We start from the raw sequence: 19,397 nt of genomic DNA, 5'->3' as shown, positions 1-19,397 counted from the left end.
TTTACTTGTCAACCGACGTAATAATAATGTTGCATGTAATTTTAAGTTTTTTTTTAAGGTGAAACTTATTCTTATGTGCTATTGGTATTTTTTATCACTGGATTTAAATGCAATCAACTATTTGAGGTTGATAGCATTTACGGGAATGATAACATTAGTTGCTTAAATGGTAAAAAATCATGTAAAAGCTTAAACTATTTGTTTACAAACATTAAAAATATGAGCCATTCAACTTTAAAGATTTTAAAAGGAGTACATAAAATTTCTACAGACATTCGGGTAAATGATTTAGTTTCCATGGAGATAGTATCCTTTGACAATTCTTTGCTCAAATGCGTTAATTCATCTGGTTTAACATTTATTTCTTCAACGAACATTACAATACGAGGAGTTACAATAAAAAATTGCGGTTCAAAACATAATAAGATTGAATACAAAAAAAAAGGAAATTTTTATCATTCTTTTATGAGCACTGCAATTTGTTTTACTAAATGCAAAGATATTTTTATAGACAATGTTGTATTTCAAGAAAATGAAGGTGTTGCACTTGCTTTTTTTGATGTTGGCAGTTCTGTGCAAGTTTACCAATCATCTTTCGAATCAAATGTAAATTATATCACAAGAGAAAAAATTTCAGTGGGCGGTGGGGTGTTTGTAGAATTTACCAATTATACGAGTTTAAGTTCTTTTATTAATACAGATACCAAGTACTTTATTAAAAAATGCAATTTTTCAAACAATTCCTTGGTCAGTGGATTAAAAAAAATTGATATGTCTACCAAAGTCCAACAAAAAATATATGCCAGAGGCGCTGGTCTTTCTATTGTATTAGAAGGACATGCAAAAGGAAACCTTTTGAACATTGTTGATTGTTTATTTATAAATAACACTGCTCTTTGGGGAGGAGGTATCTTTTTATTTTTAGCAAAGGCATCTGAAAACAACTCTATCTTTATCAATGGCTGTATATTTAAGGCAAATAAAGCCTGTTTAGCCGGAGGCGGTATTCGTGTTTACGAGGAATCCAAGCAAAAAATAACGACTAAGAAAATAATATTAAAATAACGAATAAGAAAATAACGAATAAGAAAATAACGAATAAGAAAATAATATTAAATTAGAAAACGTCTTCTTTAACAAAAACTCAGCTATATGGGGAGGAGGAGTCTCTATTAAAGGCACAAAACAAGGTTCGTACAAGTATGAAGATATGACAGCAAACGTCATTTTTTTTAGATGCATATTTGATGAAAATTTTGGTACTGTAGGTTTTGCAATAGGCCTTCATACACGAAATTTTAACAGAAGAGTATACGATAGAGGAGTATCATATAGGGTTGTTATAAAAAATTGTTTATTTAATAAGAATCAAATGAAACTAACAGAAGATGAAAAAGTTATTGGTCAAGGCTGTATTTACTTCAAAGAAGCGTTACTTGTTCTTATTGGCAACAATAGTTTTACATGTAATCAAGGAACAGCTGTTGTGTTGGAATCGTCATCACTAACTTTCGGCAACTCTAGTTCTTCTGTGTTTCAAAATAATACGGGAACAGAAGGAGGTGCAATTGCCTTGTATGGCATGTCATGGTTAGAACTAGAAAAATATTGTAGTTTATTGTTTGTTCGCAATTCAGCATTACGAAGAGGGGGCGCATTATATGTCAAGCATGGTGGTCCGCGTCGAGTTGCATTTCAAAATAACGAAATGCAAACTTCTCCTTGTTTTATACGCTACAAAGATATAGATACTTTTGAATGGCCTGTTAATATAACTTTTCGAGAAAATTATGCCCCGCCAAATCTTGGAAACTCCATATGGGCTTCAACGTTACAATATTGTCGTTCCGACGGCGAGAGTCGCATTAACTCAACAGCTCTTGTTTGGCCTTTTATAAAATACGAAAGTTCAAGCACAGATCCAGAAATTGTAACAAGTCCTGTAGAGTTAAATTTTGGTAAAGAACAATGGAATGTTTCACCGTACTTTCCTTTTTCTACAGATGTCCGTCAAATCGATGAACGTGGACAAAGCGTTTATGGTTCCGTAAAAATAATTATAACTAGCGAAAACCAATCGGTAACATTAGATCCTCCAAACTACGATTTTCTTGTGCGAGATGAAATCTCTAAACTAAGGCTATTGGGAAAAACGCGATCAAAGTTTTTTGTGACATTGGTTACTAATAATGAACAACTAGTTGCTTCACCTGCATATAATGTTTCTTTAAATTTATGTATACCAGGTTTTCGCGAAATTGAAAATAAATGTGTTTGCATGAATGCTGAATTTGGAGATGTAGTTCGTTGTTTAGAAAATGGTACGGTGTATATTTTACGTGGCAGGTGGGGTTATGTAAATAATAAAACCAGTTTGCTTGAAACTAGAGTGTGTCCAAAATCCTACTGCAAATGCCATAGTGATATCGAAGAATATCTATGCCAGTTTGATGTAAAAGAGCAATGTTCTCAAAATCGTCAAGGAAGGCTTTTTAGTCAATGTTCTGAAGGATATAGTGTGGCTATACTTAACGAAGATTGCAAAATTTGTACAACAAATGGGATGCAAATTGCTTTAGTATTTTTACTTATTTTAGGCTTGCTGCTATTTTATTTCATACTGCTAGTTGCTCTCTTGTATTTTGATGTAGATTTTTCTGGATATTTTAATGTTTTCTTTTATTGGTACCAAACAATTGATTTAATTATTCCTGCAAATGTACAGCTTACCAGTGGTACACTGTTTTTAATTGGTTTTTCATCATTAACTGGAACAGGTGGAAACACAGGCTTTTGTTTGTATAATGGACTGGATAACTTAACAAAACTTGTATTGAATTATGTACCTCCAGTTTTATTTATTTCTACTGCTGTTATATTGCATTTTGATTGCATATGGAAAGTATTTTGTCTTCGTAAGTTTAAAAAGTTATCAACAGAGGAATGCAGTGATAAGCAGAAAATCTCTCGCGGAAAAGCATTAGGCTTTGTTACTGTTGTAACATTTTTTCAGATTATTACAGTTTCGTTTAAACTTCTTGACCCTGTTGAAATTGATGATGAGTTATATGTATACAACGCAGCGTTTGCTAAATACTTTCGACCTCCGCATATATTTTGCGGCTTACTTGCGGTGTGTTTTTTAGTTGTAATCGTGTTATTCTTATTGTTTTTAATTTTCAATCCTAAGTTTATAAGAAGTCATAAATATGTAGGGAAAAAATATTGTCGATATATTGTCCTTGTTTTTGATGCGTTAAAATCCTGCTTTAACAAATCAAAGTTAGTCGGTAAAGATACAAGCCAACAGGAAAGAGAAATAAAGATAAAGTCCAGGCATCAGCGAATGATTGCCGCTTTTTACTTTGTTTGTAGAGTTACAATGATAATGATTTCTGTTATTATTGATAACGAAATTATTGAACATATTTTTCTCTCTTCAGCATCTATTATAATTCTTACAATTTTTGCTACATATCAGCCTTATAGAGAACCTTGTTTTAACTATTGGGATATTTTAACTTTACTTTTTATGTGCATTGCTAGCTTGATTAGTTTGGTACTTAGTGTTCCATATGTTACAACCCAAGGTAACTTAAATGGCATTTTAGTGTTTTTGGAAGTCCTTATATGGTTCCCAATGGGAATTTTACTCTTAAGGCTTGGTAGACCTATCTGTATATGGTTATTAATAAAATGCGGTTTAAAAGATTTCTTCAAAGATGGTATGTTTTGTTTTGATTAAATATTTTTTAAATATTTAATGCTTCTTTTTTTTTTAATGTGTGTTTTTAACGTTTTCTTGATATATCAAATAATGCGGTTATAGTTTAATATCATTTAGTTGTTTTTATAAAACAATTGCACAAAATTGAAAAATCAAAGAAAAGTTCAAAAAATCCTTTCAACAATAAGTAAAATATTAAAGTATTTTAATATTCTTAAGTGGTGAAGTTTCAGTTGGTTAATAAACAATATACGCGCATCTTCTCCGGGGTGCGCGTATATTAACTTTCTGCAATTTTTCTTATCCAACCCATGCTTATTAAGACCCCCTGCCCCCAGCCCCGTTTATTAATTTTTAGTTGTTATTAACAAAGAAAAATAACATTCTATGATAAAAAATAAAAATTCTCAGTATTATCAGACTTTAAAAATCGATTGACCTTTAAAAAATCTCGTAAATTTCGATTTGCAAAATTTAGGTTTTCGTTTATTTCTCACTATAGTATAAAACCTATACAGGCATATTAAATTCGATTAAAAATATAATGAAGCAGCTGTTAAAAAATGCGCATTTGACCATAAAACACACTAGAATTATATTGTTTTTTGTGTTCTTTAAAAAAAATTACCACCCACTCTTTTATTACGACTCTCCTCCCCCTCCCGATCCACCCTCACATCCTGCCCTTGTTATTTATTCTACATTATGTAGTAAATATATAAAGCATGTTTAATGATTTCATATTACGAATTATACGAATCTATTAAAATAAATGTAGTCATGTTAAAAGTATCTTTAATAAAAAATACATTTTACTTACCAAAAAGTTATTTTTTATATTTTTTGATGTTAATCTATAAAATTTGAACGAATTTAAAAAAAACCTATTACAATAATAACAAAGTTTAAGGTTTTTGAACACCCGAGTTAACCAAATAAAAGTCGTCTTCAAAGTTCAGGGTTTACTAACACCCGTCTTAACCGATAAAATTGGCATGCAAAGATCAACATATTTTTACCCGTGTTATTTAAATAAAAGTGGTCAGCAAAGTTAAAAGTTATTAGTGATCAAACAACTTCTAGACTAGAAGAGGAAATTCTCATTCTCAAAAGTTTCATTAAGTAGTTTTTAGGAGTGGAATTAAAAAAGCGTTTACAATAGAATACTAAAATATCTACTATTGAATTGCATATAATTGAGATATATATATATCTTATAAATATATACAAATATACCAACCTGACAATTAAAACTAATTCGTGCATTTGTGCGTTTGTGCAATTAGAACTTAGTGTAATATAATGATTCGTTTATTAACAAAACTTATCATTAAAAGATTGAATTTTACGCCACTTTTTAATGAAACAATAAACAACTTTGTTTTACGCAACAACAAAAAAAAAAATAGTATTTATATAATTTCTTTAACTCCTAAAATAACTTTAAACGATGAATATACTAATTTTTTAATTTTAAATTACAGAAAAAGATATTAGGTTTAGTTAAAATATTAAAATTTTTTACTGCGTTTTACTTTTATTTAAAAAGCAATTAAAACTACTGTAATTTTGGGGTTTTTAACTAAGGGTTCTATAAAGTATGTACGTACGAATGCGTTCAAAGGAAGGGGAGGGTGTTGAAAACGGAGCGTTCTTAAAAGGAGGGCGTTAAAGACGGGAGGGTGTTAAAAACGTATTAAAGGAGAGGGTTTTAAAGACAGTGAGTACTGCATCTTAATAATACTTCTTTCTATGTCTTTCATCAAACTTGATCTAATTTTTTTAAAAAAGCGTTGCATTTTATTAATGTAAAAAATCAGTATTATGTTGTTTTTTTTGATTTCGGTCAAAATTGCTTTTTTATATTATAAATTATTAAGAAAAAAAAAAGAAATTTTTTTTTTCTAATACTTTGAAAAATTTTGCGCATTGGAAAAGGAAAAGGGTTAATTTTATTAGGCGTACGTATGCAGAGGGAGGGGTGCTTTGAAGGCATACAAGTACGTTCAAGGGGTAGGGGGTCCTAAATCAGTGGTTCTACTGCGTAGGTAATTTATGCATGCCTCCTAGGCATCGAAAATACGAAAATGTTATTTTTAAACGAAGTCAAAAATAAATGTTTCTATGCATTGTTTTCCAAACAAAAATTGATATCTAGCTAATACATTTTTCTTTATGAAAAAATAAATATCTGTACCTTAACATCAAAATCTCTTGCCACAGATTCTTTCATGTGTCATGATAATATTTTAAGAACACAAACCCAGTAAGCACAGAAACGTGTATTAAACGTGTAAATCACGTTTTACGGCACACGTGTTTTTAACGTAGAAAGGCAGTCTATATGAAATAAGCTTTTCACGTGTTTTTAGGACTTGTTTCAGACGTCTTTTGGAAACCTATTTTCAACGCGTTTTAGTCGTTTATAAAACGTTTTAATCACCATTTTTTGACACGTGTTTTTAGGGTGTCAAAATTATATGAAATAAGCTTTTCACGAGTTTTTAGGATGTGTTTGATGTCTTATTTAATCCTATTTTAGACGGGTTTTGTGCGTTGTATTTCAAGGGCTCGAGGAGCACGTTTTAACACACGCGCATGGATTTGATCAGTTTAGAACCAATTTTAAATAGAATCAGTAATCCCTTAGGTGCATTGAAAATTTTACTGATTCTTACGGAACCCTTTGATTCCGTAAGAATCAATCAAATTGAAATCATCTCTAATATACTCACTCAGAATTAATTATATTATTTATAAATAATGCAATACTTAAACAAACAATTTTCCAGTTGAAATCATTAAGATGTTTGTATTAAAAATACAAACACAATTTTTCCTTTAAATAAACATTACAAAAACTCATCTTTCTTGTTTTCAAGGGCTCGAGGAGCACGTTTTAATTGTTCACCAATGTAGGAATCAATTACTTTTGCCGAATTCCCATCTGATACTAATGCAGCTAAAATAAAACTATAGTAGAACAACACTTAATCTAGTAAATAAACCTAATATTCAGTTTTAAATTTAGTCATTAATAAAAGTCATCAACATCTTTAAACAACAGGCCTTGTATAATATATATATAAATATTTACCAAAAATTGCTATTCAAAGTAGTGTCTTTTTAAAAGCACGTTTCCCATTACTTCCTGTTTTGTTGAACTGGGCCTGTACACTCTTATCAAGAGTCTGATTAATACATTTGCTGACAAGCTGCAAAGGTGTTTCTCCACCTAGTTGTTTCAAACGTTTTATCTAAATCAAAAAAGATCTAAACAACTAGTATATTGGTTTAATTTGTGTACATATAATTTATTTGTTATATATATATATATAATATATATATGTTATATATGTATAATATATATATATTACATGTTATATATATATATATATTATATATATTATATATATATATATATATATATATATATATATATATATATATATATATATATATATATATATATATATATATATATATATATATATATATGTTATTTATATACATATATACATATATATAATATATATATAATATATATATACATATAATATATATATAACATATATATATATATATATATATATATATATATATATATATATATATATATATATATATATATATATATATATATAACAACCATTATAAATGTATTCTATAAAATAAAGTGCTCAATGTTCTTAAAAGAACAGAGCAATAACAAATTATTAGAAATCACTAATCAATTTCAATTTTTTACACAATGTTTCGTCAATAAAGACATTTCAGATATCATGTAAGGTCAAGTTATCCTGCTCCTGACTCTGCCAGTTCAGTTTATCTTGCTATTGGTAACATGTATTCCAGTACAACCTGCTTTATGTTAACGTCAGGAAGGGCATCCGGTTGTAAAACATTGCTTCAACTCTTTCATAGTGGCATTTATGTCACTATGAAGAACCATCCAAACCACAAAAATGTGGAAAAATTGATGTAAAACTTACGCACAAAAAATTATATATATATATATATATATATATATATATATATATATATATATATATATATATATATATATATATATATATATATATATATATATATATATAGTCGAAAAATAGTAAAATCATGTAGTAAAATAATAAAATGCATGTCCAATTATCAAAAAATAATGGCAACATATTCACATTAAGAAAACATCAACTCAATGAAAACATCAACTACAATGTCAGCAACCAGCTGGAACTTTTTCATATAATAATCAACAGTTTCTGAATCATTTTCTTTTCTAGTCCAGGAAGAAATAGTAATAGCCTTTCTATGTTTTTATTTAAGTTTTAGTATTCTGCTATTTTGCAAGACTGTCATTGCTCTATCGGAATCATATCATTCATAATTATTATTGATATAGTATGTATTAAATATATTATATTATAGTATGTATTTAATATATACTATAATATAGTATATATTAAGTATATAATATAGTATAAATATAATATACTATAAATAGTATATTAAATTTAATATACTATAAATATATTATATATGTCTATATATTTTTAGACAAATATTAGTATATTACTAATATATGATATATTCTAAATACGTAAAAAAGCAATATATTACATTATTATATGATATAAAGCTTTTTAAAAATGTAACAGTATGATTGGACTGAGCAAAAAACATGTATTATTGACTTAATATATAATAAATGTTATTTTGACATTGATACTTTATAAATGTAATATTAGTACTTATATCACAAAATCATTTTATAGAAAAATCACATAAATTTTTTAATAATTATTATTATTGGCTTATAAAAACGAATATTTAATATCCTTCAGTACCCCCCCCCCCTCCCTTCTCCCCCAAACAGAAGTCGGAAAAACAAAATTTAGGTACCAAAAGTGAGGGTAAAAATAGGGTATCTGCTAGTTAAAATAAATTCTTGAATTTTGGCATGTGCATAGAAAACGTATAAATTTAAAAAAAAGAATAGGATAGAAAAAAAAAAGATAATATCTTCAATATTTACTAAGCACAAGAAGTACAACACACTTTTTGATATCAATAAATAACACTTTAACTTTCGTCAATATAATAAAAAAATACTCTTTAAAAAAGTTCAACTATTCTACTTTTAAAAAAACTTCTAAGTTAATATAAAATTCTAAAAAAATATGCTACAAAATATCATCCTACCATACTGCCTAAACGCCAAGTTCTAAAAACGTGAAACAGTTTTTTAGCACAAAATTCGGTTCCGTAAAACGCGGGATTTAACATACTTAATCAAAGATGCTAAAATAATATGGTTGACATATGGTTAATATGGTTGACATATAGTTAATAAACTGACAATTTTGTCATAAAGATTTAATACATAAGCCATAAACTATAAGGTGTAACTTGTTTTTAAAACATTACTTAGGTAATGTTTTAAAAAACATGTTGATTAGACCTTGTAGATTATTTGCAAGTTTTTATAAAACTACTTAAGTCAAAATTTTAATTGAAAAAAACATTATATTTATTGAAAACAATATATATAACTACCATATTTCCATGAATAAAATAATTGATAATAAAAAAAGGAAGATTTTTGAAACAGACAGTTACAAATAAAACTAGAATGAAAACTTTGATGACTTTTCCAGGATTTGTCTGAGTAACTAAATTAAATTCAGGATTTTCCAGGACCAGAGGTAACACTGACATAAAAAATACATGAATATATTAAATTAAGGATTCTTTTATATCGCGATACAAAAGAACCCTTAATTTAACATTTGGTAACCTTAAATGGTAACCCTTATTTCAGAGCTACGAATAGTCTTTTCTATTTTAAGTTGGAAAATCCTGGAGTTTGACACTTTCAATGAAAGAAATTATTTAATGAAACTAATTATTCAGTTACCTTGTACTTGGATGAGAACACTTTCGTGTGGCAATTGGGGAATCTTCTGACATCTTCTGTAAAGATGGTTGCTTAATCAGGAGTTATAACTAGCTTCCAAAGAATAGGCAATCCAAACAATATTAGAATAGGCAAACAATATTAGAATAGAGTATTAGAATAATATTATAATTAGCTTCCAAAGAATAGGCAAACCAAACAATATTATACATGCGCTTAAAATATTATAGATTCATCTAAATTATTCGAACCGTGCGCCGAATCTTATAACTGCGTTTAAACGTTTGAATATCAATATTATGTATCGTTTTATATACGTTTAAAAAACGTGTCAAATGCAACGTGGTTTATGAAACGTTTTTAAAGCGTTTAAAAAACGTTTATAATATTTGTGGACAGAAACACCAAAAAAATACGTGAATACAACGTTTAATAAACGTGACGTGCTTACTGGGAAAGATTGAACAGCGTTTTAATTAAATGAGAAATAGTTACTGCGTAAAAAATTTATACTAATTATTGCGTATAAATTTACTGCTTCCTGTTATCATCATATAAAGTCTATTCAAAAAATATAAAGCAACCTGAACTATATTGCTTACATTCTGAAAATCTTTTGGTACGCTCATATTAACTAGACTTCCATGAAATGATAGCTGGTAGCTGGTATATTTTAGAGAGATAATTCTATAATTATTAATATTTGAGGTGGATCATTTTTAAAAACTTGGGGAAGTCAAAACTTAAAGTCATTGATTAGGCGAGGAGCTTTAGTGATTTCTTATTCATATATGAGCAAAAACGGAATACATATTATGTGCGCTAGCTTTTTAAAAGTTATATTTATTATATCATCAATACCAAACGATGTGCTAGGTTTTTCGTTATTTTGTTTTGATAAACTATATCTACTGAAAAGTCAACAAGGTGGTTTTAATTTTATTATTAACGAAGCGAAAAATTATTTAAGCAAATATCTGTTACGTACAGTTAAAACACAGTTACAGTAATAATTGAGCAATAATACTAATACCTGAGCAATATCGATATTGCTTGTAATTAATTTCTTTAATGGTTTTGAGAGGATATATAATTTTTGTTTTATGTAAGTTTTTATTCGAGCATCTCAAAAACTTACCTAACTTAGATATTAGTGACATTTGAATTAAACTTAGATATCTGTCTTTTACTACTGTTCACTTTTTTTTATCTTATACAGATGGTTTTGGGCTGTAAAACGTTTTATTTTCCTAGTTTGAGCTCCACATTCTTGTTCTGTGTTACTCATTTATATTTAGATGCATATCTAATATATTCCTTTTGATTTTTTAATGTTTCAATACTCTTTCAATTTCCTCCTCTTCATTTGTAAAAGCAAATGAAAACTTCTAGTTTTACATCTGATAAGTAAGAAAAAAAAAAAACAAATTTTGAAATTAGAAACAAAAAGCAGAATTTTTTTGAGAGAAATAAAAATGTTTTTAGGCTGTTGAACAATTTTATATGATGCCAGTATTAAAATTTATTTAGTAAACTCTCTCCAATATCATTTAGAGCAAAACAAGGTTCTTGATCCGTAAGGATATTTTGATATTGAATATGAAAAATGTTTAAAATTTTTCCTAATTTTTATCAAAAAGTATAGTAATAATAATAATAATTTACTTTTTAACTCAAAGTAAAATAAGCTTTCTAAAATAAATTGACTAATTTAGGAATTTTATTGGTTTTGCATGACTGTTTTTGCGGCGTAAAATTTTTCTAAATAACCGGTAGCAATTGTTCCTTTCTAAATTTATTTCTTCCTGAGTTGTTTTGTATTTAAGTAGTAATTAAAATCACTTTTTAAACACAAGTCTTAAACACTAATTTAGACAACTATGTACTCATTACTCTGGATAAAATTCGAATAACTTGAGTATTCGAAAACCACGAATACTCAACTTTCTCAGATCAAAAACTTGTTTTAAGAATGTTACATACAAAGATCAAATAATTAACAATTAAAGGCAAGAAATAACAAAAAAAAAAGCATTTTTTTAAAGACTGTTTTCAAAATATTAATTAGAAATGGTATTGAATCATGCATGTATTGCAAACTTACATATAATTTTATAATCTACTTGGAATAAATTAGGTACTAAAAACAATTGTACAAAATTACAAATGAGGAAACAATATTCTTGACCTGGATTTTCAAATACAATTTTCGTAAAAATAATACTTCTGTTGAATGTCAAATTTTGTTTAATACCCAAAAGTGACCATAACTCAGCTCTCTTTTATTTAAAAAAAGAAAAGAAAAGAAAGAAAGTAGTATAGTTAAGATGCAGTATTCAGTCTTTAAAACCCTCCCCTTTAACACGTTTTTAACACCCTCCCGTCTTTAACGCCCTCCTTTTAAGAACGCTCCGTTTTTAACACCCTCCCCTTCCTTTGAACGCATTCGTACGTACGTACTTTATAGAACCCTTAGTTAAAAACCCCAAAATTACAGTAGTTTAAATTGCTTTTTAAATAAAAGTAAAACGCAGTAAAAAATTTTAATATTTTAACTAAATCTAATATCTTTTTCTGTAATTTAAAATTAAAAAATTAGTATATTTATCATTTAAAGGTATTTTAGGAGTTAAAGAAATTATATAAATACTAATTTTTTTTTTTTGTTGTTGCGTAAAACAAAGTTTTTTATTGTTTCATTAAAAAGTGGCGTAAAATTCAATCTTTTAATGATAAGTTTTGTTAATAAACGAATCATTATATTACACTAAGTTCTAATTGCACAAACGCACAAATGCACGAATTATCTTTAATTGTCAGATTGGTATTTTTTTACTTAATTAATGTTATTTTTTGAGCTAATTTAAAGTGCTCATATTATCAAGTGGTCTAAGTAATATGAGCACATTTGCTACTTTTTTAAAATCTCGTGTTTTTAAGAAAAATTTTCGCGCGCCCAATTATGGCTCATGAGTAGTGATCCCTAAAAATTTTTTATGCGCAAAAAATTTAATATAAGCATAACTGTTTTTGAAAATCTTTCCAATTTTAGTTTAGGGTGCTCATTATTCCCCAATCTAGGCTATAAGAAATAACCTCCAGGGTCGCCTTTAAGGTCCAACGTTATTCTTACAATATCTAACAATTCTATACCAACCCTCTATAGTCAAAAATCTTAATTGTTCTCAAATGCTATATATTGATGACCTCAAACTATATATCTCATTTAGTGATGCAGATCATGGTCACAACAAAGTTATTTCTATCAACAAAGTTTTTATCTAGTCAGGAAAACCTCAGTAAATGATTGCCACTAGCAACGCTTAGAATGGCACCGGCTTCGTTTTGTAAATAAAAAAATTTCAACTATATAGGGATAACGTAATTTATATTTATAACTAAGTATCCAAATAACCTTGAATAAAATACAAAAAATGATAAGTATGGGGAAGTAGGAGCATAACCACCCCCGTTACGTTTGGAAAATGTTATGTTAAAATAAAAAATAAAATGTGTTTTTTTAACACTTTATTTCAATAACCGCATTATTAAGCTATAAATTGCAGAAATTAAGAAAAATATAAAACGGTTTTTGAAAACGTCATTACACAAAAATTGCACTTAGTGAAAAAAACAGTTGTGCTCCCATTGTGAGGCATAACTGTACCCTCACAAAAATCGCTGAGGGTACATTTTTTGTAGTACATTTTCTTTACAATTTTCACATCTCAGATTATTTGGTGATTTTGTTGCACGTTTGCATACTGTGTAAGCATTCTTTGTAATTATATTCTGAGTTTTCTCGATCGAAAAAAGTCTTGGCAACCGTTTAAGCATTTTTCTTTTTTTACGGCTTTGCTTATTAAGTTACTTTGATGTCAAAAATGGTTGTACTTCACGAAATAACACTGATAACACATATGTTTAACACTAAAATCAAGTATTGTTTCGTCCTCAAAAGTATGTTCTGGAAAAATATGATGTAAATATAATATTTTTATCAAAATAAACATTATCATGCATAACTTCTCAGAAATGCAACAGGGACTCTTTTTGACATAAACAGAATAAGGGTAACTTTTTTACAAACGCAAGATGTGTTTTTTGCCATATTAAATAATATTTTTCATAACGAAATGTTAAAAAACGGTTGTGCCTCCATATGCGGTTATGCCCCCACTTCCCCTACATAAAATAAAAATATGTGAAATGTAAATAAAAAATAAAATGAAATTAAAATAATAAAAGTATAAATGAATATTATATAATAATTTGTTATTAAACAATTTGTTAAGTTAAAATATTTTTCAATATTGATTTCGATTCAGGTATTGTAATTTATAAATTTTATAATTAAATTAATAAATTTATTAATAAAATTTATAAATATTCTATAAAATGAAACTAGAGGGGAAAAAAAGTACATGTCATACATTTCCACTTTTGAGATAAATTAAATTTTGTCTTTGAAAGTTTGTTCTTACTGTATTTCTTGGGACTCTAAGTGTTTTGTCTTAAAGATATATCACTTCTTTTGTATTCATGAGTAGTCCTCTGTATAGATTTTGTAATTTAATTAAATATGGAGGATTTAAACATATGGAGGGTGGTCATGAATATGTGCCTTTTTTTCCCTTTACAGACCACTCACTTGAGACTTTCTTTTACAAGCTGAATTGCAATGTACTCAGTCAATGTAAAATGGACTATAATGCCTATTTTGCTGTAGTAAATTACTAGGTATGATGTAATGGAAGTTGATTTTGTTATTTTTGATGCCTGTACAATTAATTATTTGAATATGGACGTGCCATGCCATAGCATTTTTTTTTAACTTGTTTATTACAACAAAAAATATTGACTATTGAAAGTGTTTGAGTTTTTTTGTGTGTTTTTTTGACAAGATTTTGATGTAATAAGGTTAAGACTCCTCTTCCGAATCTGATTTTTCCTTATGGAGGTTATTTGGCATGCTGCTATCATGAGAAAGATTATCAAAGAATGCATGGTGCCTTGGGTCGCTGAACCTTTTCAACACCTGCAGATCCTCGAACTTGGCAAGGGATATTGGTAGTGGTTGAAGGTAATTTCTCTCCATGTCGGATCCCGATCGTATTCCATATAAGAGTGACTACGGAATGGAAAGGTTACTTTCACTTTGTCAAATATTTTCCAAAGATGCACAAGGGCATATAGAAACCTAAAAACAGTCCAGTTTTTGTTTTGGTCGACACAACCATCATAAAACATTTCAATAGTCCTCACATTCTGTGGAACACTATGTTTAATGATTTGATGCAGGATTATTGCCACATTGTCTGATCCATGTTTGCCAGCTGTTTCATTATATGTGTTGATGTACGCATTTTCCCTGCAAGCTCGTAAGTGTTGAATGAGCGTAGGGACAGCTGGCGTCGATAAAATACATCGTTGGTGGTCTTGTTTGGTACAGACAACTCCTTCTGAAAATCAAGGGCAATTGCGAGAGACTTTTGATCTTGATTACCTGCGTTCTTAGCTGCCCTTTTTCGCTTGTAGAATATTTCTACTTTGCGTTCATGAAGCTCCTTTTCCGCAGAGAGCTTAACCTTCTGTGCCTGTAAGTCCGCTTCATCACCAGAATGAGCGAAAAGCTGAAAGTCAATGCAGCTAATTTTTGCTTGAAACTCATCACAGGCAGAACCGGTGTCAGACCTAGGGTACCCGAATGAAATATTCAAGTTCTTGTTGAATATGGTTCTGTAGAACTCATATGAAAGGGCAACACCAGGACGCTGCTCACAGAAAAAATTTAACATTTTCGTAACTTTGAGTGTTTATGGCAGGTAGAGGCAACTAGACTTTTTGCGTGGTTAGTGTGATGAACGCCCCTTGAAAGAGCTGGTATGAGCAATCACAACCTCTCTCATATCTGCTGTCAGTTTTTAGGCATGGTTGATATGCTTCCCTCGCTTGTCTTTTGGTGGGAATCCTGTAAGAAAAAGACAGGATCAGAATTGTGAGGCCACAGACAAAAAATTCAGAGCAACAACAACTGTAAAACTACAAAAAGCACTAACAATAGCATTCTACTATTTTGGGTTGTGAGGATTAGGTGCTGTAAGCATAACTAACTTTCGCTATTCCATTACAAATAGTTAGGGATTAGCGTTAGCGCTAACAGAAATTAATTAGGGATTAGCAAAACTCCACTAAAATTCCCCTAACCATTGTGTGTTTTATTTTTCCTCTTGCTCAAACTGATATTGCGGGGATGGTTGAGGGGGGAGGACATTCATGTCAGCAACTCGTAGCTTGCTGTCAGCCTGTCATAACATCTCGCGGTGCCTAGATTCATCAGCGGGTTTTGTAAACACAGGTTATAATAAGAGTAGCCTGTCAGTATCGTATACTACTACTACTACTACTACTACTACTACTACTACTACTACTACTACTACAATTACTACTACTACTACTACTACTACTACTACTACTACTACTACTACTACTATTCTAAAAATGGTAATAAATTCCTTGACACAGACATTTACTTTTTCAATTAATTCATCCTGTTGAACCTTGATCTTGTAACTATAGGATTAGTCTTTTGGTTTGGATCTGTGCCATCTGTTTTTGGTCTTTTGATAATCTTTGTTTTGAAGCTTATTAAAAGCTGTTATGAGGAGGTCTCTCTCTTCTTTGTTGTAGCCTCAAAACATTTAAATTGTTTGCACTTACAGTCTTCTCCTGTTTGATGACTTGAAAGACGTACTTTCTGATCTTTTTTTCTCCCAAATGTTCGACGTTTTTTGGGCTTATTAGTAACGCATTAAGAGTTTCTTGATCAGCCATTTTGAGTGGTGGAGCTTTGTTGACAAAATGAAGATTGTGGATTGGCTGAAGCTAGTCACATGAACTGCCTAGGAATTGTTGTTTTCCTTATTACAGTCTGGACTTGTGACCTTTTTCCCTTATATGCCTTTTCTTTGGATGTTTCTGTAGCATTACATAGGCCTTTTTTGGGTTGGGTTTTACAATTTTTCTAACCTTCAGGCTTATGTTTATATAATAGGGAACATAACTCAAATAATTGGAAAATGTGACATGTGCCCATTTCCCATGTGGTTTTCAAATATAAAAAACAGTTATAGAATACATATGATATGACAACCTTATTTGTTGATTGTCAAAAAACCTTATGATTTTTAAGAAAGTTGCTTGTCAAAAAACCTCATGATTTTTAAGAAAGTTCTCAGCTCATATTTTAAAAATCTAAATCATCAAGACCAATTATATATTTTTTACAAAAAATTTATTTGGTTATGGCAATTTGGCTTCAACATACAAAAAGTCCTCCATATCTAGAATTTTCTCTAAAAAAAAAGAAAGGTCCTTTAAAAAAAGTGGGGGGGGGGAGTAACGTGTCCCCTCAGCGTCATTGTAAATTTTTAACATTTATTACTTGTATTTTGTACAAAAAGTGTCATATAATTTAGGGAAACTACGAGAACCTATATTAAATACTTGAACTAGTTAATGTAACATGTATAAAACCATTTTGAACTAAATACATTACCCCTAACTTTCCCTTTAGGGTTCTTTAACATTTTAAAATAATGACTTGTAACTTTTGTTATTTGCTTGAAATCAACTTTTATTTCTTGTAAACAAAAATACATGTTATTTTGTTTGTTATTTAATTCAATACAAAAGGCGCTGTTTACTTAACAATTTTTTTGTTTTTTTGTTTAGTAATAAAATAAAAACTGGTGACATTTACGGACTTATACAACAAAACAAACTAGTTCCTAATGATATACCATTCTTTTCATTGAAATTAACAGTTCTAGTTTCTGCAGATGTCAAACTAGAGGATTCTGAGTGAAAAACTTTATAAAATTATGATGTAAAAAGTTAATAGCTGCAAACAATAATAATACTCATTTTGAGAGAAGTAATGAAAATTGGCTAGCTCAAGATTTTTAATACACCTACGGTACATTAAATGCTACATCATCAGTTAATGAAGTTGGGAAACCATGTGGCTCTTTTGAAAATGCTTGTAACAGAACAAAAAGAATAAGCCTAAGAATGTTAGTAATATTTTATTCAGCCATAAATTACTTCATGCAATAAAATTAAAACTAAGAAGTAAGTTTAAGTACGAAACTTGCACAATAATTTCTGAAATTTGAAATAAAAACCCCATTAAACCTGCTTAGATATAATCACCTGATGAAATTTTATCATTAACTATTAATGGTGATGTATCAAAATCAACATACCAGCTTCTAAGATATTGTGCTGAAAAAAAAGGCTGCCATATATCCTTTATATAATGGTATAAGATCTTCAAAAGCTAAATGCCATACCAACATAGGCGCTGGAACATAGGGTGCAGGATGGGCAACTGCCCACCCAACATTTCTGCACCGGGGGCAGAGGATATCTTCTGTCCTCCTCCCTCAAAATGTCATTATCCGCGATTCAAAATAACGATAGTTTTTTGCACTCCGAAGAAAAAAAACTTTTGCAATCAAAAGAATGCAAAAGTTCTTTTTTTTTTTAAAAACTTTTGCATTCGATAAGAAAGTATTTTTCCTGATGTTGATGTGTATTACCGTGAACTTTCCTATGTTAGTTTGGAGTTCAGCTTTAAAAGTTTTAATAACAAAATATGTAGAGCCAAATACTTTTCTGTAATAAAAGAAAATATCGCCCCCATATAAATCAGTCGCAAAAAAAATATTTTCAGTTTTGAAAACGTCAAAACGCAACTTTTGAAAGTCTATTGTTTCAAAGTCATTATCCATGACAAAAAAGAGAACTAAATTAAGAATTTTTCAATAAAGTTTAATTAGTAAAAAAATTTCATTGTACAGAGTATAAAGTACAGACTCCATGAAAATGAAATAAAATTTAAAAAAGCAAAATTTGTTTTCATGTTTAATCGCACAATCCGTTAACAAACCAATCAATGTCAGAACCAAAGAAGCCCCATTTAAAGACTATAGAGATCTTCTTTTCAAGAGCGAGGTTAGTAAGCATTTAATATGTTAAATTTAAATCATGGAACAGACGATTATACTAAATAGTTGCCTAGGTTAGCTAACATACGCAGTGTGATCATTTTACTGCAGCATTCCATAATCGCAGGACTACTGAAAAAAAATTTTTTTAACAAATACTAAAAGGTGAAATGTATGTAATATCCATATCCAAATCCTTTAGGTCAAACACGGGCCAAACTGAAACTGGTGATTGTGCTTGTGAAACCGCTACATCCTCACAGTATGATTCTGATCCATCAACACAGCCATCTGTGTCTACCACATCCACTTTCTCTGCCAAGTTTGAGTCAAGCAAACCTGCTGTACCGGCAGTAACAGGAACTGCCCTGGACCTTTATCCCTTTCAACCCCCTTCTACGTACAAATTCCCAACTAAGAAATTTGCATCAGATCAGTATGAAAGGTCCTGTAAGAGTATTTGGTTTGCGAAACGGCCATGGTTACACTATGTTCCTGAGACAGATTCGGTTTGGTGTTTCAACTGCTTTGAAGCTGTGAACAAGAGATTAGTTACTTTGAGCAATCGACAAGCTAATTTTTTTGTTGATTCTGGCTTTTCCAACTGGAAAAAAGGAACCGAAAAATTTTCAATTCATGAAAATTCATCCGCCCACAAAGAAGTCACATAGAAATTACTGTATTCCAAACAGACTCCTATATTTGCTATTTTGAGTCAACAAGTGTCATCATCTCAGACCATTGC

The 19,397-nt window shown here is 29.5% G+C and overlaps 1 protein-coding gene across 1 annotated transcript; it reads left to right on the top strand.

The window, feature by feature from the left end:
- The first annotated feature begins 219 nt into the window (after positions 1-219).
- Positions 220-3,745, top strand: LOC136089664 (uncharacterized). The gene is made up of 2 exons (XM_065815716.1): positions 220-1,003; positions 1,122-3,745. The coding sequence occupies exons 1-2, from the start codon at positions 220-222 to the stop codon at positions 3,743-3,745; spliced, it is 3,408 nt and encodes a 1,135-aa protein (XP_065671788.1).
- The last annotated feature ends 15,652 nt before the right edge of the window (positions 3,746-19,397 follow it).

This window comes from Hydra vulgaris, chromosome 13 (assembly GCF_038396675.1).
Source record: "Hydra vulgaris chromosome 13, alternate assembly HydraT2T_AEP".
NCBI classification, from domain to species: Eukaryota; Metazoa; Cnidaria; class Hydrozoa; order Anthoathecata; family Hydridae; genus Hydra; species Hydra vulgaris.
The sequence above is the reverse complement of the archived record's forward strand: the minus strand, read 5'-3'. Positions and strand labels throughout refer to the sequence as shown.

Bases quoted from the DNA above. Each gene is read 5' to 3' on its own strand.
- LOC136089664 (XM_065815716.1), top strand. From the start codon at position 220: ATGAGCCATTCAACTTTAAAGATTTTAAAAGGAGTACATAAAATTTCT. The intron at 1,004-1,121 runs GTATTCGTGTTT...ATATTAAATTAG, and splicing joins AGCCTGTTTAGCCGGAGGCG to AAAACGTCTTCTTTAACAAA.